The sequence below is a fragment of the Anolis sagrei genome, chromosome 2 (genome assembly GCF_037176765.1).
Source record: "Anolis sagrei isolate rAnoSag1 chromosome 2, rAnoSag1.mat, whole genome shotgun sequence".
Classification (NCBI taxonomy): domain Eukaryota; kingdom Metazoa; phylum Chordata; class Lepidosauria; order Squamata; family Dactyloidae; genus Anolis; species Anolis sagrei.
This window is the reverse complement of record NC_090022.1, coordinates 229,562,137-229,588,638: the sequence shown is the minus strand read 5'-3', so window position 1 is coordinate 229,588,638 and position 26,502 is coordinate 229,562,137. Positions and strand designations below refer to the sequence as shown.

General features: G+C 41.0%; 1 protein-coding gene and 1 long non-coding RNA gene across 3 annotated transcripts; both read left to right on the top strand.

Moving 5' to 3' along the window:
• ISCA1 (iron-sulfur cluster assembly 1) lies at nt 1–14,107 on the top strand. 2 transcript variants are annotated; one of them, XM_060762092.2, is made up of 4 exons: nt 56–255; nt 8,160–8,213; nt 9,318–9,423; nt 11,425–14,107. In XM_060762092.2, the coding sequence occupies exons 1-4, from the start codon at nt 175–177 to the stop codon at nt 11,571–11,573; spliced, it is 390 nt and encodes a 129-aa protein (XP_060618075.1). In that variant the 5' UTR covers nt 56–174; the 3' UTR covers nt 11,574–14,107. The 2 variants fall into 2 exon arrangements, with proteins under 2 accessions (XP_060618074.2, XP_060618075.1); XM_060762091.2 differs by lacking the exons at nt 8,160–8,213; nt 9,318–9,423; nt 11,425–14,107 and adding an exon at nt 4,182–6,700 and having other exon boundaries at nt 1–255.
• Nucleotides 14,108–17,865: 3,758 nt separating this feature from the next.
• Nucleotides 17,866–23,840, top strand: LOC132765394 (uncharacterized). Its single transcript, XR_010909469.1, has 3 exons — nt 17,866–17,992; nt 19,923–20,033; nt 23,393–23,840. It is a non-coding gene; the product is annotated as an uncharacterized lncRNA (long non-coding RNA).
• Nucleotides 23,841–26,502: the final 2,662 nt, after the last annotated feature.

The window sequence follows — 26,502 nt, the reverse complement described above, 5'->3', positions numbered from 1 at the left end:
GCGTCACACTGGCGTCCGAATCCCCCAATCCTGAGGCACGGTCTTCGTCTTAGAGTCCGCCCCTCCAATGACGTCAGCAGTGCGCCGGGACGTCCTTTCGTCCGCCGTGTCCATGGACAACCTGAGAGGACGGGGCTGAGCGAGAGGAGGGGGGAAGAAGAAGGAGAAGGAGAAATGGCTTCTTCGATGGTCAGAGCCACCGTCCGGGCCGTGAGCAAAAGGAAGATTCAAGCCACCCGAGCCGCCTTGACGCTGGTCAGTATTTGCGGGCGAAGAGCAACTGCTCCTTCTCTTAGTCTGTCTCTCACTCTCTGGGCGGGGGGTGGGGTTCCTTGGTAAACAAGCGTACTGCGCAGGCGCGGTCGCTCAGGGAGTCTGCAGGTCCTCTGACAGAGGCCTCGTCTCTCCTTTTTTGCACCCAATCCTTAACTGATCATAAGAGCTAAGCTAGTGAGTAGTACTTGGAAGCGAGACTGCCAGTATCACAGTGGTTCCCAAAGCCCTTCAGGTGTTTTGGACTTCAACTCCCAGAATCCTCGCCTCCCTTGGCCTATGCTTAGGGATTGTGGGAGTTGGGAGTCCCTGGGAGACCACAGTTTGAACATTTCAGTTTCATTTCAATTTCAATCCTATTAGGAACAGCCCAAAACCCCAAATGACACCAGATCCTGCCAGAAACTAAGCAGCTCAGCCCTAGTTTGTACTTGGAAGGCAGACTGGCACCAAATGACAGGTGCTGTAGTCTATGTAAATAAAAATGTAATGTCAGTTTGTGGGATTAACATAACCCAAAAACCACTGGAATTGACACAAAATTTGGACACAAGACACCTATCAGGCCAATGAGTGACCATGACTCATAAAGACACTGAAAAACACAGCGGAAGGGATTTAAAAAGCCAAAAAAGCATCACAATGCATGCACAGAACCACATATATAAACACAGGCATCTATACACATATACACAAATATATACCACACACAATACATAAAGAAACTGAAAAACACAGCAGGAGGGACTTAAAAAGCCAAAAAAAATGCACCACAATACATGCGCAAAACTACATATATAAACACATACATCTACATATACACAAATATATACCACACACAATACATAAAGACACTGAAAAACACAGTGTAAGGGACTTAAAAAGCCAAAAAAAATGCATCACAATGCATGCACAAAACCACATATATAAACACACACAAATATATACCACACACAATACATAAAGACACTGAAAAACACAACGGAAGGGACTTAAAAAGCTAAAAAAAATGCATCACAATGCATGCGCAAAACCACATATATAAACACACACACAAATATATACCACACATATATATACACACACAATACATATACACAGATTGGGGCACAGCAACATTTGGCAGGGGACAGCTAGTATCTATATAAATAAAAATGTAATGTTAGTTTGTGGGATTAACATAACCCAAAAACCACTGGACCAATTGACACCATCACTCATAAAGACTGAAAAACACAGCGGAAGAGACTTAAAAAGCCAAAAAACAAAAATACATCACAATGCATGTGCAAAACCACATATATAAACACAAATACACATATACACAAATATATACCACACATACACACACAAAACACATACACACAGACGGCTACAGCAACACGTGGCAGGGGATGGCTAGTAATAAATAGTAATAAAACTTGATTTATATACCATCTTCCCTCCCCCCACCCCAAGTCGGGAAAGGACTTGGAGCGGTGAACAACAAAAAGTCAGCAAACATACAATGCCATAAAAATAGTAAACTTTATTTATATCCAGCGCCATCTCCCCCAAAGGGACTCGGGGCAGCTTACAAGGTAGCAACAGTGCAAACAAAACATATAAAATATACAATCAAACTTAGGCTAAATCAATAAAAATAAACAGCAAGAAAAATTCAAAATAAAACATACATGGATAATTTTAACAAAGCACCTTAAGTTAAGATAACATTTTTTTTTGTCATGTCAGGAGCGACTTGAGAAACTGCAAGTCACTTCTGGTGTGAGGGAATTGACCGTCTGCAAGGACGTTGCCCAGGGCACGCCCGGATGTTCTGATATTTTACCATCCTTATGGGAGGCTTATCTCATGTCCCCTCGTAGACAGCTGAATCTGATAGAGGCAACCTGTCAGTCTTCAGTCCTGCTGGCACAGGGGTTTAACCAAATAAATAAACAAACAAGGAATAATACATGAAACCATACTATACAACCCAAATTAGACATGCAGCCAGTCAGATTCAAATTATTGACACCAAGGTAATTTAGGACTTATTTAGTTCCTCCAAAAGAAAAACATATAAACAAATAACCATAACCAATGGATCTTAGTGTTATTTCACCAGTAGATTCAGTGGGGCTTTGGATAGTGTTGACTTCCCAGATTCCCATTAATTCTATGGGATTACCAATGTCTCATGGATTCAGTGAGACGCATACACATATATACACACATTCTGTATATATATATAGTGTATATATTTTATTCTCTCTATATATAGTGAATATATTTTATATACACTATATATATAGTGTGTGATAGGATTGTGTCAGAGTCAGAAACAAGTTGAAGGCACTCAGCAACAGGATACACATAGTCAAACATATACCAAGCACAGTGTACCAACTGAAAATTGAATATTCATATCTGATTACTTTCAAGGCCTTTCTTGTTGCAACTGAGGTGGTTGTTTGGAAATCTCACTAAAACTTGGCTAAAACTAGTTGTACATGCAATGCTATGAAATCTATAGCAGGGGTCCTCAAACTAAAGCCCAGGGGCCAGATACAGCCCTCCAAGGTCCTTTTCCTGGCCCTCTCTCAGGGTCAACCCAAGACTGAAACAACTTGAGAGCACACAACAACAACAACAATACTATGTCATCACCGAAAAGCAGGTCCACACTTCCCATTAAAATATTAATAAGTTTATATTTGTTAAAATTATTCTTCATTTTAATTATTGTATTGTTTTTAAGTTGTTGGGTGTTGTTTTGTTTTTGTTTTTTGCACTACAAATAGGATATGTGCAGTGTGCATAGGAATTCATTTTTTAAAATTATAATTCGGCCCTCCAACAGTTTGAGGGACTGTGACCTGGCCCTCTGTTTAAAAAGTTTGAGGACTCCTGATCAAGTCACCATAATTCAGCAGGTGACTTGAACACACATATATGCACCTGCTAAAGATTTATGTTAACAAAAAGAACAGTAACTATAAAATATGAAATAAATTTGTCCTGGGCCAAGGCAGGATGGATAACCAGGTGCTCTGCATAGCATGCTTTCTTTATATTCTACTCAGTATGATAAGTGGGCACACGAAGGCAAACAGGTTCAAACTAGCTGACACTGCCCCCAAGTGTCTACTGGCCCTTAGCCCAGATAACACCATGTGTTTTAGATGTGTAGGGTCTAACTCTATACATATGATTGGGACCTAAATATGACTAGAGGTGTTAATCTTAAGTATATAACCTGCTTCATGAATGGGGGGCTTCGAAGATGAAGTTGAGGGAATTCTAACCAACGTCATTCCCAATGCTCTAAATAGTATGGGAACTGATTAAATGTGTTTGCTTTATTTGTTAATCCTTCCATATTATATTCTTTTTTTCTGATTGCCAGAACTGATGAAAAAAAAAATCCCTAACTACGCACAGTGTAATTCACATCTGCTAGAAGTTTTATTTGGAAATTATTTTATATAGTATTTATGAACTTTCTAATGCACAATATGTCCGTAATATGTATGTTTCTTACATTGTTTACATTTTAAGTGAGCATATATATGCACTGGAAATCGTTAGTATATGTTTTAGCTTGTCTCAAATGTTGTGCACTACATAAGTAGATTTTTTAAAAGTTATATGTGCTTTTCAAGTGTTAAATCAGTGTATGGTTGGAGAATGGGATCATATCCACTGGCCCTTCTCCAGCCTCCATGTGGGTCAGTGAAAGGTTAGAACAGGTTCGATATGGGTAAAGTTATTTGTGCAGTTGAGAATCCTGGTTTCACTAGAATTCTCAGTTGTGCATATAGACCCTTTGCATGTACAGATCTGAGCATGGGACATTGAAGGGAGCAAAAGCCGCAATTGTAAAAGGGACTGGAAGAATTACAACTGTGGCATCTCCACGGCAGGTGAAACGTGAACCAGAAGAGGGGCTACAGGAACGCTGGGAAGCCCAATGGCAGGAGTTCCTGAGGACGCTGCAAGGCCCTCATTCAGAATGGGAGCGTGTGCAAATGCCTGAGGAGCCCACACCACCATGGGATGACGCTAAAGGTTTTCTGGCCTCCTTCGAGCAAGTTGCATCGGCCTGTCGGTGGCCTCTGGACAAATGGGTTCCCCTTCTCCTGCCAGCCCTCAGTGGAGAGGCTGAAGAGGCCTTCAGCAGCCTCAGTGCCCAAGACAGGGGAGACTACAGGAAAGTGAAGGCAGCAATCTTGCAAGGGGAGTCCAATGCCAGGGAGAGGCAGCGCCAGCACTTCAGGCAATTCCGCTACCAGGAAACAGAGGGGCCTAGAGGTGTCTATAGCCAGCTCCGGGAACTTTGCAATCAGTGGCTGAAAGTGGAGCAGCACACTAAGGAGCAGATTCTAGAGGTGCTGATCCTGGAGCAGTTCCTGACTGTCCTCCCTCAGGAGATGCAGAACTGGGTCAGGGAGCATGGCCCAGAGACCTGTGCCCAGGCTGTCCTTCTGGCTGAAGATTTCCTGGCTAAGCAGAAGGATGCCATGGGGCTCGTTGAGCAGCTCCCAGTGTCGCAGGCTTTGGGGTTGGTGGCAGATGTGGAGCCCTCTGAGACAGGCCATGTTCAGTCCCCAGATGCCTGGAAAAGGAACCTGTGCAAGGAGGAGCAAGTTGGTGAAGGGAGCTCATTGGGCGTGAAACAGGTCCTTGAGAACAAGGAAAACAGTCTTCAGCCGGGGAATCCAGATCAAATGGAATCAAGAGACACATTGAGAGCAAGCAGTGTTTTGCAGAGTTATGAGGGAAGAATAAGGTGTGGGAGCTATCAGGGATCAGAAAATGAGCATGTAGCTAACCTTGAGAAAAGGATGGAGGGAGCTCTACCCAGCATGAAATGGAGATTTGATCAGAGGGGACCAAGAGCATACCAAAGGATTCACCTCTCTGGAAGCCATTTCGCTTGGCGCTCAGGCCTCGGAGTACGTGGGAGATTTAATACAGGAAAGAAAGCATATGAATGCGCCGAGTGTGGGAAGGTTTTTGATCATAAAGGGAATTTTAAGAATCATGAAAGAGTTCACACTGGAGAGAAGCCATACAAGTGTTCCCAATGTGGGAAAAGCTACATTCAGAAGGGAAACCTTATGATACATGAGAGAACCCACACTGGAGAAAGACCATTTATGTGCATGGAATGTGGAAAAACTTTTAGTCAGAAAGGAAACCTTGCCAAACATGAAAAAATGCACATTAAAGAACCCGAATAAATTTTATTTTTGTGGAATAATCACAGTGCATAAACTGTTACTGACTTAAAGCGTTGAAATGGAGCATAACTAGTTGTATTAGCTTGGTCACTATGCATTTTGTTATCTGCAATTATATAGGAGAACAAGATAATAACATTTATGATTGTGTTATGTTGAAATTATATTGTATAGCAATATGTCTTATATATAAAACCAATGAGGTCGGTTATTTGCCCTTAAAAGGATCTAAAATATTTCAAATACAAATATACTTCACTTATTCACTCGAAAAGTACAAAGAATGGAGAGTAAGGCCAACACAAATGCATCTGTCTCTTTGTTTTTCTATCCCTTTTTTCCTATCTGTTTTCTTCTTTCTCCTTTCTGTGCATATATTGATTTAATATGTGGACAGAACTTGAATTGAGAGTTATAGCTATCTGGAAGAAATAATCAATCACAACTTTAAAGAAATAAGATTTCACTGATATTGTTAATTAAGTTACTCTCTGATGAACTGCAAAAATGAGGAGTGTTAATTTTTTGTGGGAAAATACAGCAACAGAAAGCTTTCTCTTACACATTTTCTTGACTGTTTTTTAAATTCTGCCCAGCACAAGGTTCGGAATGATGGTGTAGTTTGTGCATTATTATTCTGTTAGCATAGCTTTATTGGCCACCTTTCCAAAAGTTCCATACAATGCACATGCATAAAGTAAGCAATCTTTCCTAAGTCTCATTGAATGCAAGATGACAACATGCGAAGAGGAGTGTAACGGCACCATTCTCTCTTCATTAGATTTAATATCACTTGCAGATAGAAGAACATGGCTCCACAATCATGAATGTTACAGAGGAGGAGCTCATGATGCTAATGAAGTTGTAGTTGTTTGAGGGGTTGGTTTTGGGGGGAGTGATTTTTTAAAAGCCCAAACACATGCACTGCACCTCCAACATTTCATCCCCACTTCTCTCAAAGACTTTAAGGAAACATCTGTTAGGAAGGGATTTTTAATACTGTGCTGTACTGGCTTTATTTCTTGTCTTTTTAAGTAATAAATATTACATTGCTTTTAATTCTATGCACGGTTTATTTAACAGTGTATGTTTTCTATGTTTTTATCTGTATGTTTTTTCTGTATCTGTTATCATTTTTGTAAGTGGCCTTGAGTCTCAGTTCTGGAGAAATGTGGCATATAAATAAAACAGCAAAATGATCGCAGTCGTAATTATTCCAGCACTACCATTTGTCCTATATAATCTTGGTCAACAAAAAGCCACAACAGCATGAAAATAATTGCAATAAGGAAGGGACAGCAAATTTATTCTTCGCGGGAGTAGATTTGTACTGTCTTCTCTCTAAGTAACAGGCACTGGAGTTGTGTAGACTTTCAAATGTTGCAAAATTGCAACTTCAAGTATTCTTTTACTTTGGCTATGCTGGCTTGGACTACTTCACGTAGTCCTTTCTAAAAGCCACTCAAATTGTGAAGAGCTGCACAATTTCCACCTCTAAGTTATCTGAAACTGGGTATCACAGCATGCACACAGAGAGGAAAGAAGGAATGGATAGATAACACATCTGGACTGGATCCCATGGTGCAATTCTACAGTTTTTAATGCATTTCTTTTGAGTATTTTTAAGCTCAACAAAGCATTAGTAGAGCTTTACATTATTTTGGCCTTTGCCCCACATAAAAAATGTTACAAAATATGCAAAAATCGACAAATATGATTAGTAGATAGAATAGCTGCCCTGCGAGAGAAAATTAAAATTTGAGGGGGGGGGGTTCTTATGCAGAAGGCGAATATAGGGAGACACTGAAGAAGTGTATAAATGTATAATGTGGAGAAAGTGGAAGAGATTTTCTCTTTTATTTTACTGGAACTGGTCACCTGCAGATAAAAAAGATGTGCAGTCCTATTTACACAACAACTAGTTAAACTAAAATTTATAACTGCAAGATGTAGAAATTGCTACCCATTTGGATGACTTTAAAAGGTTAAACCATAAGAGATTCCTTGGCATCAATGGAAATTTCTCTGCAAAAGTTTGTTTCTTTAGTATATTTAAAGGGATCAAAGGGTTTTCTTATACTTTTATGAAACTGGACAGCTGTGAATTGGCTGTGCTTTTCTCAATAATTTAGTGCTGAATTACAGTGTCTTGGTCCTCTCCCCCCCCCCCCTTGGAAATATATGTCTAAAAGTCACATTGATTTATGACCATCACTGACATTACTAATTGGAAGCTGATAATCAGTTGCAAAGTTCATCATTGCTAAGAATACAATTTTAAATGCTTGATTACAATTTTAAAATGGAGGGGACATTGGGGAAAAAACAGGTTCATTTAAGGTGGGGATAAAGAGATAGCATTTGAAGCCATTGGCTGTATGACAGCTGAATGTGGAATTGGACCAGGGTTTGAAAACTGAGCCATTAATAAATAAATTGGGTTGATTTTTAAAGTATTTCTGCTGAACCCATTTCTCACTTAGTCTTGGAGACATTTGCATTGTTTGGGACACAATTTAAAAGCACAAGAAGTCAAATTATCTGTATGTTCTGTTCATTTGTGCATTCTTAATGAAAATATAAAATAGGATTTGGCATGATAGGATGTAGTTGATATTCATCCAGTACAAAATTATTAATGTTGAAAATATCTTTCAGACCCCATCTGCTGTGAATAAGATAAAACAACTACTTAAAGACAAACCTGATCATGTAAGTAAATGTGGAGGGTATTTCTAATATTCTTCATTTATTTGATAATTGTTTTCAGTGTTCCATTGATTGATGCAGTGCTGCAGCAGCCCTGTGAATCTATATGAGATGTGATTATTATATTCCTTCATAAAACAGAGTTGTTATTCCACATTGACAAGTGGATGTGACATCCTTTTAAATATTGAAAATGTTAATATACCAACTACATTTTCAATAATGTGGAAATTCATATATTTTCAAACTGATGTGGGTTTTTTCCCCTCAGCAATTTTATTATATGCCTCATAAAATTTAATGAAATTACGTTTTTTGAACCTCTTGAGTGACAAACCACTCAATTTAGCACTATAATTCAATGCTGTTTTCTTTTAATAAAAGCCAATTCTATAGTGCAGATGTTAATAGTATAGTTTTCTGGACCTTGCGTCTTTTCTATCTCTCACATTTTGATGTCTGTTTACATTGTTGGAAGTAATGGCCCCAGTCTTCCAAACATTTCTTACGCTTAATGCCAGTAAGATGAGTGAGATTTTAGTGATGCTGCACATCTGCTTAGAAAAGGTGTCACTGCAATTGGTGGCACTTTCACTAATAAGTGTCTATAAAGCTATAGATTTACTTTTCTATAAATCCTGAGGCTAGATAATGTTGAAACTGTAGGTTTCTTTGAAGACATTAGTCGATATGGGGAAGCCTTTGACTTTATGATGGCCTACATGCTCATGACTCCCATCCAGCATAAGATAGTAGTATGGGATTTTGATAGTTGTTGTTCATCTGGAATAGTGAAGAAGAACCACTGAATTAAATTTAGGGTGATTGGCAGTTATTCGTTATTGGGTTGCTGTGAGTTTTCTGGGCTGTATGGCCATGTTCCAGAAGCATTCTCTCCTGATGTTTCGCCTGCATCTATGGCAGATCTCTGAGGATGCCTGCCATAGATGCAGGAAAAAACATCAGGAGAAAATGCTTCTGGAACATGGCCATACAGCCCAGAAAACTCACAGCAACCCAGTGATTCTGGCCATGAAAGCCTTTGACAATACAGTTATTAGTTATCTTTGTAAGAAAAAGAACTCAATATTAAAACTTCCATTTCAGGTAGGAGTTAAAGTTGGCGTCCGAACAAGAGGCTGTAATGGACTTTCATACACACTAGAATATACAAAATCAAAAGGGGACTCTGATGAAGAAGTAGAACAGGATGGTAAGTCTGATTTTGAACAATTGAGGCTCTGAAATTATGTTTATATTGCTTATTTGAACTATTGCTGTTAACTTTCATCATAGTTCTTTTTAATGAGTGCGGAAGCATATTCTTAAATTTAATAAGAGTCTGTAAAGCAGAGCAAACTGACTTTCTCTTCAGATAAACATAATGTTTAGTTGTTTGGTATTTATTTATTTATTTATTTATTTATTACTGCACTTGTAGACCGCCGTTCTCAGCCCTAGGGCAACTCACGGCGGTGTACAACATATAAAAAACAATTTACAATAAAGCAATTACACAAACAGCAACAACAACATCACTATTAATACTACAATTACACTAAATCATTCGCAACGTCTCATCATAGAATCACAATCCAATCTCGTTTTCCATATTCCGTTCCAATCATCATTGCCAATTGTTGTAGCACCTTAGTCAAACGCCTTCTCAAACAACCACGTCTTTAGTCTCTTGCGGAATGTCATAAGGGAGGGCGCCTGTCTGATGTCTACAGGGAGGGTGTTCCATAGCCGGGGGGCCACCACTGAGAAGGCCCTATCCCTCGTCCTCGCCAGGCGTGCCTGTGAGGCAGACGGGATCGAGAGAAGGGCCTCCCCAGACGATCTCAAAGTCCTCGTGGGCTCATAGGCCGAGATGCGGTCAGACAGGTATTTTGGGCCGGAACTGTTTAGGGCTTTGTAAGCCAGCACCAGCACCTTGAATTGGGCCCGGTAGCAGATCGGCAGCCAATGGAGCTGGAACAACAAGGGGGTTGTGTGCTCCCTGCGTCCCGCTCCTGTTAGTAACATGGCTGCCGCGCGCTGGACTAGCTGGAGCTTCCGGGCCGTCTTCAAGGGCAGCCCCACGTAGAGAGTGTTGCAGTAGTCAAGGCGGGATGTGACCAGAGCGTGTACTACCGTGGCCAAGTCAGACTTCCCGAGGTACGGGCGCAGCTGGCGCACGAGCCTGAGCTGTGCAAATGCTCCCCTGGTCACCGCTGAAACCTGGGGATCCAGGCTCAACGATGAATCCAGGATCACACCCAAGCTGCGAACCTGCGCCTTCAAGGGGAGTGCGACCCCATCCAGCACAGGCTGTAACCCTATACCCTGTTCGGCCTTGTGACTGACCAGGAGTACCTCTGTCTTGTCTGGATTTAATTAAAAATTAACTGGTAACCAGTTGCTAAAGACTCAATAATTGAGGGTGCTCATTTGGAAGCAAGTCCCATATTATAGAAGGAGCATATCCAAGTGCTTCAAGTTTAAGATCATAGTTCTTATGCTGAAAAATACATTTTTTTATTAAACTATCTTGCAAAAATTGGAAAATTACACAGCTAATATAAACCAGCAGGTCCAGACTATGACTACATAGTCCACTTTTCTGAGTTATAAATTATGCGCGCTCTCATCTTTCTCTGAAAACCCTGTTCTAGTTTACCTCCTTGTTCATGTCCAGCATTTAAAATTTTAAATATTACATTTGGCCCGGCCATAGGTTTTTTAAATGCTGTATGTTATTATTGTTATTGTTTATTGCTTATTGTGTATTTTTTGTTTTGAGTTTTATTTTATTTTATTTTAACTGCTTGTATTGATTATTTGTTATTGCCTTTGTTTATTGATGTGCTGTGGGCTTGGCCTCATGTAAGCTGCACCGAGTCCCTTGGGGAGATGGTAGCGGGGTACAAATAAAGTTTTATATTATTATTATTATTATTATTATTATTATTATTATTATATTTGCCGAGGAATATGGAATCCATACAGTGGTTCCATAAAACTAAATTAAATAGGGCCTGAAGCTAATTAATTCTTTTGAAAAGAGATCTCATAAAAGTAGTGGGGAGATGGGGAGTGTCAATCTTGCAAGATGTTATCAGCATGATAGATGGGAATTAGAACCCAACTATGTTTGACATTATGCGAATAAAATTTGCATCTATTAAAAACCAAAATCTCATTCTGTTTTTTCTTCTTCTTTTTACTGAAGGTGTTAAAGTGTTTATTGAAAAGAAAGCGCAGCTCACCCTTCTAGGAACTGAAATGGATTATATAGAAGACAAGCTGACCAGTGAATTCGTTTTCAATAATCCAAATATCAAAGGAACCTGTGGCTGTGGGGAAAGCTTTAATATTTAAAGTATCAGGACAATATCCACAGTGTCCTTGTGAAAGTAATCACTTGGCGTGTGTTTACCACGTTTTTAGACTTTGTAAAATGTGGCTGCCTTCACAGGAGAAATAAAAGTACTGCCTTTCTGAAGTGTAATCTGTGTGTTAAATCGCAGCCCTTGCATATTTCCAAAGTTTGATAAGTGAAAGCACTTTGAGATCCATCAGGATATCTTTTAATTTTATTTGCAGAAATCCTTATACATTGAGATCTCATTGTTTCTTCACAAGACACAACCGAAAAGTGTTATGTATGCAAAGTTGTATTTCCACTTCTTTGTTTGTTTTTTTAAAAGTTAAGAGTACTGTTTGCATTGAAGCCCTTATTAGACTTTAAAGTGAAACTTACTTGTACCAAAAAAAATTCAGTGTTTTCTTTTTCCCCCAAAAAAAGCCACGAGCTGTTAAAACAAAATGTTAGCATACTGAAAAGCTCACGTGCTTATATATTTGATGTCAATTAATCTTCATTTAAAATAATTTACTGTATATACTCAAATATAAGCCTAGTTTTTCAGCACCTTTGTATACTGGAAAGACCCCCTCGGTTTATACTCAAGTGAGGGTCCTGGCAGGAAGGTGTCCTTTGCAGGGCTTCTACCAGCTGTGTGCCTCCTTTTTCAGGACAGCAACACAGCTGGATCTCTGTGCTGAGAGAGGAGGAGAGGAAGGCATGCGGCATTCCAGCTGGGTTGCTGTGCTGAGAGGGGAGGAGAAGCTGTGTGCCTCAATTAATATAATTTCATTGGTATCTATTTTTATTTTGAAATGTACCAGTAGCTGCTACATTTCCCACCCTAGGCTTATACTTGAGGCAATAATTTTCCCAGATTTTTGTTTGTTTGTTTGTTTGTTTGTGTTTTTGTGATAAAATTAGGTGTTTTGGCTTATATTTGGATTGGTTTATATAAGGTATATCTAGATTTTGTTGAATATCCAGTGTCTCTTTTGTTGCCACTAGGAAAGCCACTAATATTTTAAGGAATACTTTTATCTTTTTTTAAGGAAGGAGATAAGACAGAATTTTATTGTCTTTAAAAATCCTTTCTCTTTTTTGGCTTATTAATATAGATGCCCCAAAGTAAATACAAATTCTCTGCACAGTTCATATGTCTGCGTCATTTTAAGTGATCTGGTTTTTCAGGAAAACAAGTTACTTCTTTCTGAGCAATTTTCTTAGATAGCATTATTACAGTGACATACGTTACTATTTTGGTTAAAGTTCATCCTGACAAGAAGACATCTGGTGAAACTTTTCCATTCAATTTATCATTTGTTTGAATAGGAAAATGAATATTTTTTTTAAAAAAATGCCTGTATGTATTAATATGATTACTTATGGTTCATATCATGAATTTTAAAATCAGTGTAGGACTTGTTTGCATAGTCTTCCAATTAAGACAGTACCGTGCTGCTAAAAGGTATAATTTTTCCGTTTATCTGTTTAGAGGAAGCAAAGCCACATTTCCACCCAAACCTTTTTAGAACTCTTTTATAGCTCATATTCAGTTATCTTACAAATGTAGGAGCCACAGTAGCAAAATGAGTTAAACCCTTGTGCCGGCTAACCTGAATGTTGGCAGTTCAAATCCATAAGACAGGGTGAGTTCCCATCTGTCTGCTCCTGCTTCCCATGCAGGGACATGAGAGAAGGCTCCCACAGGATAATAGCACATTCGGGCATTCCCTGGGCAACATCCCTGCAGACGGCCAATTCTCTCACACCAGAAGCGACTTGCAGTTTCTCAAGTCACTTCTAACGTGAAAAAAAATCTAATGTAAGCAGACATGTGTACTACCCTATTTGAGAGAAAAATATGTTACCAGATGAGTGCTTGGTGTGTTACATCACACTGGCGGCAATCAAACATGTATTAACACTGGAGGAAAAATCTTAACTGTGAAAGCAGTCCAGCAGTGGCAGAAGCGGCTTGGAATCAACTGTAGAATCCCTTCCCTAGCAAACTCAAGAAAAGGCTTCAACACACTCTTCCTCTGACACAAGTTTAACTGCAACTAGAAAAAAGGTCTAGGCAAGGGCCAAGAAATGTGCAACCTTTGCATGTTGATTCTGCTTCCATAGAGAGTTGCATATACAAATGTGTCAGAATAAGCCTAATATTACGATTCTTCCATCCTGCAAAAAAGTTGGGCTCCTGCAATCTAAAATTTTCTATGGGGCACAATTTTGACTAGGACTGGGAATGAATGTAAGCCGTACCATACATGAATGCTATCGATGTATTCATTTTTTTTAAAAAACATAACCGAAGAATGTTGTGTTCTCTTTCTTTTGTATAAAAATCTCTGTGAATTAAATGTGCACTTCCACACTATACAAATGTAATTTCTTGTCTTATTTGAAAACCTAATGCACAAATCAGAAGTCAATGTTTGTTGGTAATCATTTATAATTGAGTGTTCATCTTTTCTAATAATCTGTAATATGTGCAATACTGTACCTTAGACCTGTTATAATAAATTACCTTTGGTAAAAATGATATACATCTCTGGAGATGTCTGCAGCAAATCACTCCTGAACATCTTAGAGTTGTACTTTATCCTCAGAGTTGTTCCTGTTAAGAGTTCTTATCATTTCTTAAGTAACAAGTGGTGCAAGAATCAGGGCAGCAGGTAGTGGGCCACCTGCTAAGCATTGGGTAGTTGCAGTCAGGGTGGGATAACTGCTGGGCTAATAAAGAGTAAAAAAGGGTTACTCCTTGTGGTGGTGTTGGAAAGAGTTCAGAGGTTGGAGTTTTTTGTGAAGGTATTGGAGTTCTGAGAGGCTTGTGGCTTGCAGAGAAGAATTGGACTCTGTATATATGTTTGGCAAAGTATGATACTGGTTGTGCAAGACGGGTCTGAATTAATGAGGGGAACACGTGCGCAAGACAGTGCAGCGAGGGAGAGACGCAGCTGCGTCAGAGTCATGGCAACATTGTTCGCCAGAAAGGGGGAGAGGTAATATTTCTATCCTGTTTACCATCTTCGTAAGCCGTTGTTTATCATTTAACATTAAATAACTCTTACATTACTTCACCTTTATCCTTTCGCACCTGAGTTAAATTATTTCACTGCTATCCTGTCGCAGATGCGTCTCTCACTCGTTCTGCTGTCTTGCGCACATCTCCCCTTCATTAATTCTGAGCTGCGTTGCACAAGTAGCGTAGCGTAGGGTCCCAGCTATCATACTTTTGCCATATGTTTTTGCATAAACTCTACTACAAGACTAAAGTGTGAGTTTGCTCCTTAGTTGGAGAAAGCTTCCGCATATATATGTGTCTACGCATTAATCTTCATTGCGACAGTTGCGTGGATTATTGCACTCTGTTTTTGTTATTCTGGTTGAAAGTTATCAAAAGAGGAAAAAAGACAGGCTGAAAGAATTGCATTTTGGTGATTTTGTTTTGCTCAATTCTGAGAAGGCAGAATTTAGAACTGGCTGTTTTCCATGCCACAAATTCTGTTGAAATCTGGACCAAAGGTATGAGTTGTGTTTAAAATTTGAGAATGAATCCTATTTCCTTAAAAGTGAATATGAATTATTCCCATGTCAGTAAAATTATTTAAGTTTACTATTTTAATCCTACTGGTGTAAATGGAATTACTAGGTTTGATATATCCATGTTAGTTGAACCAGGAAGGAAGGAAGGTGATGAGAAACCTTATCTCCATATACAAATCAGCACAAGTGCTATGATCTGTAGAGGAGGCCCTCCTCTCAGACCGCCCCTGTCTCAAGTGCGGTGGTGGGGATGAGAGAGAGGGCCTTCTCCGTGATTGCTCCTCACCTCTGGAACTGCCTCCCTAAAGAATTAAAAATGTCCTTCTCTCTCCTCTCCTTTAGAAAGCTTTTAAAAACAATCTATGCACTTAAGCCTATGAAGAGGAGGAGGAGGACTACTTACACCTTATTGTATTTCTAATTTCTATGTGTAGCTATAAAAAATTGATAATGAAAAAAGGTGTGAAGAGGAACATCAAAATGCACTGAAGAAGAGTTCTATGAATACCGTGTCCTGCTAAAAAGACAAATAAATGGGTTCAAGAGCAAATAAAGTTAGAAGCCAAGATAACCAAACTGTCACACTTTAGCCGTATCATGACTTGATTCACTCTCAAAGAAAAATAAATGCTTGGTAAGATAAAAGGCAGTAGGAAAATAGTAGGAAGGCTTGTTCCAGTGTGGTGTTGTGGTTTGAGCATTTAGGCAATGGCTCGGGAGACATCTAATTGGCTTCAATTTATGGTGACCCAATGAAAGATGCCCCATCTACACTGCCATATAATCCTGTTTCTGAATCCAGATTATTTGCTTTGAACTGGATTATATGGCAGTATAGATCCAACCTAGAGACCTACAAGTCACCTCATCATGTCCTGCTGCAGACTTTCCATCTTAATGTGGTCCTCTTGTCCTGCTGCCTTTTGCCTAAGTATTAAACTATGCAACAAAACTTGAAAAAAAATCTTCCGGGTTTGAATTGTACAGTACTTACTTTTAATTGTGCAGTACTTACTTTGAAAGTAATTGTTATACTCCAGAAATATAATTTTTGTGGCTGCCATAAACTTATGTTGATTTGGTTGAGACCCAATGAGATATTCACTGAAAAATCATAGCAAAATGTGCCCACAGGATGTCCTGAATTTTTTTTTTGGCACTTTAATAAACTTTTTGCATGTTTTTATGATACAACCAATGAGGAAATGACATTTATTAACCCAGGAACAAAAATCCTGTTACACAGTGTAATCTGGATTCAAATATGGCAATGTAGATCCAGCCTGAGAGCCCTACAAGTCACCCCACCCTCTCCTGCTCAGGACTATCCATCTCCATGTGGTCTTCTTGTCCTGCTGCCTTTGACCTGACCAAGTATTCTATTGCCTATCCTAATGGCAGGTATGGGCAAACCCAGGCCTGGCCCCTTGGGCTATTTTCTCAGGCCCTCCTCTGTCACCATCCTATCTATCCTTCCTTCCTTCTCTCTTTCCTTCCTTCTTCCCTCCCTCTTTCCCTTTCCCTTCTACCCTTTCATCCTTCCTTCCCTCTCTTTCTCCTTCCTTTCTTCCCTTTTGTCTTGCCTCTCTTCTCTTTTATCCTTCCCTTCCTTCTATCCATCCTTCCATTCCCCCTTTCATCCTTCCTTCCTTCTCTTTCCTTCTTCCTTCCCTTTTGTCTTTCCTTCCTTATCTCATTCCTTCCTCCTTACCTCCCTCTTTCTCCTTCCATTCTTCCCTTCCACCCTTTTTTCCTTCCCTCTCTCTCCTTCCTTCCTTCTCTCTTTTATCCTTCCCTTCCTTCCATTCCCCCTCTTTCATCCTTCCTTCTTTCTTCCCTTCCTCCCACCCCTTTTGTCATTCCTTCCTTATCTTTCCTTCCTTACCTCCCTCTTGCTCCTTCCATCCTTTCCTTCCACTCTTCCTTCCCTCTCTTCCTACTTCCTTTCCTTCCCTCCGTCCCTTTTGTCTTTCCTTCCTTATCTCTTTCCTTCCTTCTTCCCTCCCTTTCTCCTTCCACCCTTCCCTTTCACCCTTTCTTCCTTCCCTCTCACTTCCCTTTTGTCTTTCCTTTCTTTTTCCTCCATCTTTCCTCCCTTCTCTTTTTTCTTCCTTCCCTTTTGTCTTTTCTTATCTCTTTCCTTCCTCCTTACCTCTTTCTCCTTCCATCCTTTCCTTCCACACTTCCTTCCTTCCCTCTTTTTCTCCTTCTTTCCCTTTTGTCTTTCCTTCCTTTTTCCTTTATCCTTCCACCTTCTCTTCCTCCCTTCTCTTTTTCCTCCCTTCCCTTTCAGCCTTCCTTTCTTCCTTTTTGTCTTTCCTTCCTTCCTTCTTTCCTCCCTCTCTCCTTTTTTCTCCTTCCATCCTTCCCTACCCTTTCGTCCTTCCATCTTTCCCTTCCTCCTTTCCATCACTGGGCAGCCAGTCCTCCTGGCAGGGAGTGCTAGCATGCGGCCACCAAGTTAGTTTGCCCATGCCTGCGAATGGAGACCGGGGTTCAAATCCCCAAATAGCCAGGGAAACCTCTAAGTCACACTTTGCCCTTGAGAGGAAAGGAAGATCTTCCCAAAGAAAATCCAGCGATAGGGTGACCCTAATTCAGAAACGACTTGAAGACTGAAAAGAGTTTGTGTGTGTGCAAGGATTGTGGATGAGTGAGGGGGGGGGGGCTTGGAGGTCACGCTATGCAAAGGTCGGCTGGAGGGCGCTTGGGAACAACAACCCCCCTCCTCCTCTTCCCCAACCCCTCCCTCCCCAAAGTAAAGGGGCTTTTGGGGTGGCGCTGTGACGCGATAAAGAGCTCCTGCGGAAAGGGCCGCCCCCTGAAAAGCCCACCAAGGCAAGGCAAGGCGATGTAATGCCAGGCGCAGCTCTCCCAGAAGGTCTGTCTCTAGCTTTGCCGCTTTCCCTCTCTGTGCAGGCAGGAGGAGATCCGTCTCCATCTCTCTGCCCTCCTTGGGTCTGGCGCAGGAGAACTAAGGCCCCTTCACTACCCTGGTTCCATGCTGGGCGGGGGGGGGGGGGGGGTGTCCTTTCACATGGTCTTGAGCTTTCTCTGCCCACGAGTGCTGGGACCTCCCTAAACTACAGCTCCCAGGATCCCATGACAGTTAAAGTTGTGTCAAACTGCATTCATTCTACCTGCAAATCGATTTAGGCTGGATCTCCACTGCCATACCATCCAGATTATCCAAGTAGATAGTCCACATTATTTGCTTTGAACTGGATTATATGGCATTGTAGACTTCCAGATCATCTGTGTCAAACTGGATTGTATGGCAGTGTAGACTTCCATATTATCTGTGTTGAACTGGATTATATGGCAGTGCAGATTTATATAATCCAGTTCAAAGCAGATAATGTGGATTATCTGCTTTGATAATCTCGATTATATGGCAGTGTAGATCCAGCGTAAGGCTCCTTCTACTCTGCCATATAATCCAGTTTTTCCAGGTTAACGGCTTTGAACTGGATTATATGGGTCTACACTACTATATAATCCAGTTCAAAACAGATAATCTGGATTTTAAATGTCAGTGTAGGGCTCCGTCCACACTGCCCCTATATCCCAGCCTCTGACCCCAGAGTCTCTTCTCATACCAGATTATCTGGCAGTGTAGTTCACATACAATCATAATCCAGTTTAAAGTGGATAATCTAGGGGCACCCTGGTGGCGTAGCGGGTTAATGCACTGAGCTGCTAAGTTTGCTGACAAAAAAGTTGGCAGTTCAAATCTCGGGAGTGGGGTGAGCTTCCACTATTAGGTCCAGCTTCTGCCAACCTAGTAGTTTGAAAATATGCGTGAGTAGATCAACAGGTACTGCTTCTGCAGGAAGGTAACAGAGTCGCACTGCCCGCATGACCTTGGAGATGTCTATGGACAATGCCGGCTCTTTGGTTTAGAAATGCAGTGGAGCCCCAAAGTCAGACAGGGCTTGACTCAATGTCAAGGGGAAACCTTTACCTTTATTCTGGGATCAGATCCTGGGAGCGGTATGGAAGGAGCCAAAGTGGTCTCGTACTGCATTAATTCTCCTCTTCATTGGAGTGATCCAGGTTCAGCCATGATTGGTGGATCTTGGGTCAGTCGTAGGCTGAATCTACACTGCCTTATAGCATAGGATCTGATCCCTGATTATCTGCCTTGAACTGGATTATATGAGGGCCCTTCCACACAGTCATATAACCCAGAATATCAAGGCAGAAAGTTCCACAATATCTGCTTTGAACTGGGTTATCTGAGTCCACATTGCCATATATTCCAGTTCAAAGCAGAAAATGTGGGATTTTGTTCAGCTGTGTGGAAGAGGCCTCAGTTGTTAGAGTGAAGTGAAACTGCAGCAGTCAAGCTGTTCTAGACATTTTATTCACTTTTTTTCATATGCTCCATTTACATTTAAGAATATCACTGTAGACCTCCATCTAACACAATGGTTCTCAAATTGTGGGTCCCCAGGTGTTTTTGGTCTAGTACTCCCAGAAATTCCAGCTAGTTTACCAGCTGTTAGGTATTCTGGGAGTTGAAGATCAAAACATCTGTGGACCCATAGGTTGAGAACCACTGATCTAACGTAACAGACTTACCTGGGCTCTTGGCTCATTGCACCTGATGAATTTGGGAATACTTTCCATGGATATTCATGCTGCTAATTGTACATGATACATGGTTAGCTGGTTACTATAGGATTGTAAGGAAGACTGAAATGCATTGATTCAATCCGCAGACTTTCCTCTTTTCATTCTTTTTTGTTTTGTTTTGTTTTCCAAAACTAATCAATGTTGCACATCTCTTTTTCTCCACTTACCACCAGAATTGAATTGTTTTGCTTTGCCAGCAAAGAGCAGCTGCAATGAGTCAACTTAAAGAAGATGAACCAACAAATAATGGGGAGAAGAGTGAATTACTTCCTTTCAACTGCAAGGTGAGTGATTAACTCTGGGAAAAGAGCTTGGCAGTTTGTATCTTGCAACCTCTCGCATTTTAGCCTTGCTATATTAGCCTTGCTTTTTAACTATTTTAACTATTGCCATGTTAGCTCTTACATAAAGTCCTTTGACCTCATCTACACTGCCATATAATGCAGTTTAAACCTGCATTATATAGTCAGTGTAGATTCATATAGGAGCCCCCAGTGGTGCAGTGGGTTAAACCGCTGAGCTGCTAAACTTGTTGACCGAAAGGTCACAGGTTTGAATCCAAGGAGTGGCATGAGCTTCCACTATCAGCCCCAGCTTCTGCCAACCTAGCAGTTCAGAAACATGCAAATGTGGGTAGATCAATAGGTACTGCTCCTGCGAGAAGGTAACAGTGATCCATGCAGTCATGCCAGCCATATGACCTTGGAGGTGTCTATGGACAAAGCTGGCTCTTCGGTTTAGAAATGGAGATGAGCACCAACCCCCAGAGTAGGACACGACTGAACTTAATGTCAGGGGAAAACCTTTAGCTTTGCCTTTACCCAGGGGCGGCTCAACCCATTAGGCAAAGTAAGCATTTGCAGTATAGTTGATTCTGCCCAGGGGCGCTCTTGAGGCGCTCTTGGGGAAAAATAGACCTTGACATATACAACTTGTAGTTACTGGGATGTATAGTTCACCTACAATCAAAGAGCATTCTGAACTCCACCAATGATGGAATTGAACCAAATATGGCACACAGAACTCCCACGACAAACAGAAAATATATATCAGTGATTGGTTGGGGAGCGCCAAAATACTGTTTGCTTACCATTGAAAATTACCTAGGACCGCCTCTGCTTTTACCTAGATTCATATAATGCAGATCAATGCAGTTAAATTGCATTATATGACTCTACACTGGCCAGGCCTGTAACCAGGATTTCGTTTCGGGGGGGGGGGGGGGGGCTAAAAAAATTTCAGGGGGGTTTCGGGGGGGGCTGAGTGAAAGAGGGTCTAGCCTAGCAAACCTTTTGTATCATTACCCCAATACCCCCATGCATATGGGATATATTGAGTATGGTGATCAGATCATGATATGAATAAACATAACAGTTTAAATAATGCACCGGCAAGGCCTTTTTGCGAACCACCATGAGAATTTGGGGGGGGGGGGGGGGCTGAAGCCCCTCAAGCGCCCCCCCCCCCCCCTTCCCGGCTACATGCCTGACACTGACCATATAATGCATTTTCCAACTGAATTATATGGCAGTGTAGGTGGAGCCTTTGTGATTTCCCCCCAACTACTATGTAGCCATCTGTGTATGGGCTTTAATTCTGAAACTTTGTTGCACTCCCATTTTGGTTAGTTTAGTTGGTAGTGCTAATGGCTGGGGATGAGAAGGAGAAAAAGAGTTTTATGCACCAGCTCACAGCTTATTACCAGCAAGCCAGAGTTTATCATAATATTTCTGAAGACACAATCTTTGCAACAAGGACACAAAGGACACGAGATAGCTTTTGAAACTCTTCAGTGACTGCTGTCATTGCTAACTGACTTTGCTATCTTATATTGAATACATTTTCCTTCTAGGCATTATTAGCTTGAGTATAAACTTTATTATGTACTTTTCTTCTAAGTCTTTGTAGTTAGTTACCAAGCGGATCCATAACTCAAACAATAAGTTGATAAGCTATTATATCTTTCAATTCGAGATCAGTGTCAGTATGCTGGGTCTGTTTCTTTCTCCAGGTGTCAGAACTGTTACTGGCCCACAAATGCCTAAAATGGGGACAAGAGACACACCTTTATGGGGTGGATGTTTTGGAGTCCCATGCATCCCTTTTCCATGCTATCCGGTCAACTTTAAAAGCTTGGAAGAAGACTGCAAGACATGAGAAGGCGAAACGCTTGGAGGTCAAGAAATCTAGTGGCATTTCCTTAGCAAGCCTTCGAGCAGAAGATTTTGTAACTGAACATTTCGATTTTCTGAAAGACAGAAGAGAAGACAAAGACACCCGCAAGAAATCGCGTTCTAAATCCATCTGCAAACCTGTACATCCCAGATATCCGCTTATATCAAAAAGCAAAAAGCAATGGAAAGCTGATCTTGAAGAGTTGACACCAACACGCTTGCTTCCTTACTTTATTTTAATTAGGAATTGTTATCCATTGCCATTATCCATCATCCAAAGCCTATGTTTTTCAAGAGAGATACAATGCAGGATTGAGCGTTTTACTCGGAAGCGCAGAAAGAAGAAAGAAATAACTCGGCTTGAATCGGAAGAACATCCGATGCTTAAAATGCAGACAATAGAAGGTTGGCAGATGCAAGTAGAAATAAGTAAACATGTTAGAGAACAGGACTGTTCAGATCCTAGTTTAGGGTAATTCTAAGTGAAAATACTGTGCTTAAGGGGTTCATAGTTAACATCCAAAAATGAAAATAGAGCTGTCAAAGGCTTTTATGTCCGGAATCACTGGCTTGTAAGTTTTCCAGGCTGTATGGCCATGTTCCAGAAGCATTCTCTCTTGACGTTTCACCCACATCAATGGCAAGCATCCTCAGCAGTCATGAGGACAGTTGGAAATTAGACAAATGAGGTTTATATCTCTCTCTGGAATGTCTAGGGTGGGAGAAAGAGCTCTTATCTGTTGGATGCAGGTGTGAATGTTGCAATTGCCCCCCTTAATTAGCATTGAATGGCCTTTCACCTTCAAAAGTCTGGCTGCTTCTTGCCTGGGGGAATCCTTTATTGGGTGGTGTTAACCAATAACTAGTCCTGAAAGACATGTGGACAATTTCAACAGAAAGAAGGAAATAATGAAAATGAACAAAATCTGGCAGCCAGTATTAAAAAAATTCTAAGATCAGGACAGTAAATAAAGAACAACACACAGAAAACAGGGGAATTCCCGACAGGAAACAATCAGAGTGAGTTAAAAAATAGCTTCTCTTATGGGAGGTTTGGTGATGGTTGGTGGATGAGATGGCCTGATGTTCTAGATTGGCATAGACTGGGTGGACTGACAGTATCTCCCAAGATTAGGTTTGCATCCTCAGATAGTCATCTTCTTGGCAGCAAGTTATTTATTTATTTATTTATTATTTCAAACATTTATGCCCCATCCTTCTCTACCTCCGAGGGGGAACTCAGGGCAGCTTACAATGGCAACAATTAGACGCCGGCAACATACAAAACATTACAGTAAAAACATTACATAGTAAATAAAACATTAACTTAAAATCCATTTAGTATAATTCTAATAGTAGCCACTGAATCCCATGTGTCCTAGCTTTTCTTTGAACACTATTTCTGCTCTTCCCCCACTTTTAAGATTTCTTAAAAATCATTTGCATCTCATGTTTTCTCTGTTTTTCAGATCCAAAGTACATCACATTTTCCAGCTTAAGGGAGCTGCAGTGGAAGTTATTTAAAGGTCTGGTGAAAAGGAAACCTGGAACTACTGGAGTTTGGAGGGTACCTTTATACAGTTTGGGGATTGCAGACACAATTACTCCTCCCAAAGAAGAATACGTCCTTCCTTTGATACCTAAGGACTGGATAATCGATGACTCCCTCAAGTTTTCAGAGGAAATGACACACCTGCTTCTCCAGTATAATCCTCAGTCATGAATGGAAAGGTAGTTACCTGGGGTTCTGGAAAAAATCCAACTAAAATGCATTGAACAGTTCATAGTGTTAGTATAATTAGTATAATTCTAATAGTACAAAGTGTCATCAGTCCAGAGCATATGAGTATCATTCATGGTGGTCTAAAAGTACAGTGTGAAAATATGTCTCCAACAAACATCTAAAAATAAAAAAAATCTCAGATAATGTCTACTGCAGATCTTGTGAACATGTATCTAAATTCTACTCTGTGTTGGAGGAAGCAACCTTCTCAACTTCTGGTTTGTTTTTTTATAATGTGTTGTTTTATAACCTGAAGTATATGTCTTATTTGTAATTTTCAGTTTCCTTATCTCTATATACCTAAAGCAGTGGGAGGGGCTGCAGGTCACTTGACTAAGAGTAACAGTTTAGAATGTTCAGTTTTAAACAGGATGACAGAGAATGATATCCGTTGAGGAATGACTGTTAGAGAAGCATGTTGTGCCTTGAATGAGCCTGCGTATAGAAGGCTTCCTCTTCATCCTGGAAAGAAGTGACGAGCGGAGTGCCGCAGGGTTCTGTCCTGGGCCCGGTCCTGTTCAACATCTTTATTAATGACTTAGATGAAGGGTTAGAAGGCAGGATCATCAAGTTTGCAAACGACACCAAATTGGGAGGGATAGCCAATACTCCAGAGGACAGGAGCAGGATTCAAAACGATCTTGACAGATTGGAGAGATGGGCCAAAACTAACAAAATGAAGTTCAACAGTGACAAATGCAAGATACTCCGCTTTGGCAGGAAAAACGAAATGCAAAGATACAGAATGGGGGATGCCTGGCTTGAGAGCAGTACGTGTGAAAAAGATCTTGGAGTCCTCGTGGACAACAAGTTAAACATGAGCCAACAATGTGATGTGGCGTCAAAAAAAGCCAATGGGATTTTGGCCTGCATCAATAGGAGCATAGTGTCTAGATCTAGGGAAGTAATGCTACCCCTCTATTCTGCTCTGGTTAGACCACACCTGGAATATTGTGTCCAATTCTGGGCACCACAATTCAAGAGAGATATTGACAAGCTGGATTGTGTCCAGAGAGAGACTAAAATGATAAAGGGTCTGGAGAACAAGCCCTATGAGGAGCGGCTTAAGGAGCTGGGCATGTTTAGCCTGAAGAAGAGAAGGCTGAGAGGGGATATGATAGCCATGTATAAATATGTCAGAGGAAGCCACAGGGAGGAGGGAGCAAGCTTGTTTTCTGCTTCCCTGGAGACTAGGACGCGGAACAATGGCTTCAAACTACAAGAGAGGAGATTCCATCTGAACATGAGGAAGAACTTCCTGACTGTGAGAGCCGTTCAGCAGTGGAACTCTCTGCCCCGGAGTGTGGTGGAGGCTCCTTCTTTGGAAGCTTTTAAACAGAGGCTGGATGGCCATCTGTCAGGGGTGATTTGAATGCAATATTCCTGCTTCTTGGCAGGGGGTTGGACTGGATGGCCCATGAGGTCTCTTCCAACTCTTTGATTCTATGATTCTAAGTCTGTCAGAAAGCAGAAGCTCATGTTAGGAAGTTAGAAACTATTGGGGCTTGTGCTTTATAATGAAAGTAAACTCTTACTAAAGGGAGCGGTATAAAAAAACATAGTTTATTAAGAAACTCTTAAAGATTATAAATTCAAGATACAAACTCTCTGAAGTTTTTAACCCTCACCAAGAAATGTGCCTGTATCTTTAAATATGTTATCAGTAAACAAAACTTGTTATTGGGTGGTTGTAAGTTTTTCAGGCTGCATGGCCATGTTCCAGAAGCATTCTCTCATGACGTTTTGCCTGCATCTATGACAGGCATCCTCAGAGATTGTGAAGTGTCACCACTTTTAATTGCTATGGGATTATGGGAATTGTATTTTGGCGAGGCATCAGCACTTTTTGGCAGAAAAGGCTAAAGACCTTGTAAAACTACAGCCACTATGATTCCACAACATTGAGCCATGACAAATAATTCAGCAGTGTAGTCATATACATTGAACTGTAGTACTGGAGGAAAGTTCTGAGAGTGCCTTGGACCGCGAGAAGATCCAACCAGTCCATGCTTCAGGAAATAAAGCCTGAGACTGTGGCCAGGAAATCAGGAGACGCTTACTTCTTGGGAGGAGAGCAATGTCCAGTCTCGATAAAATAGTAAAGAGTAGAGACATCACACTGGCAACAAAGATCTGCATAGTCAAAGCCATGGTATTCCCTGTAGTAACCTACGGATGTGGGAGCTGGACCTTAGGGAAGGCTGAGCGAAGGAAGATAGATGCTTTTGAACTGTGGTGTTGGAGGAAAGTTCTGAGAGTGCCTTGGACTGCGAGAAGATCCAACCAGTCCATCCTCCAGGAAATAAAGCCCGACTGCTCACTGGAGGGAAGGATACTAGAGACAAAGTTGAAGTACTTTGGCCACATCATGAGGAGACAGCAAAGCCTAGAGAAGACAATTATGCTGGGGAAAGTGGAAGGCAAAAGGAAGAGGGACCAACCAAGGGCAAGATGGATGGATGGCATCCTTGAAGTGACTGGACTGACCTTGAAGGAGCTGGGAGTGGTGACGGCCAACAGGGAGCTCTGGCGTGGGATGGTCCATGAGGTCACGAAGAGTCGCAGACGACTGAACGAATGAACAACAACAACAAGCTCACTGGAGGGAAGGAAATTAGAGGCAAAGATGAATTATTTTGGCCACATCATGAGGAGACAGGAAAGCTTAGAGAAGACAATTATGCTGGGGAAAATGGAAGGAAAAAGGAAGGGGCTAACCAAGGGCAAGCTGGATGGATGGTATCCTTGAAGTGACTGGCTTGACTCTGAAGGAGCTGGGGGTGGTGACGGTCGACA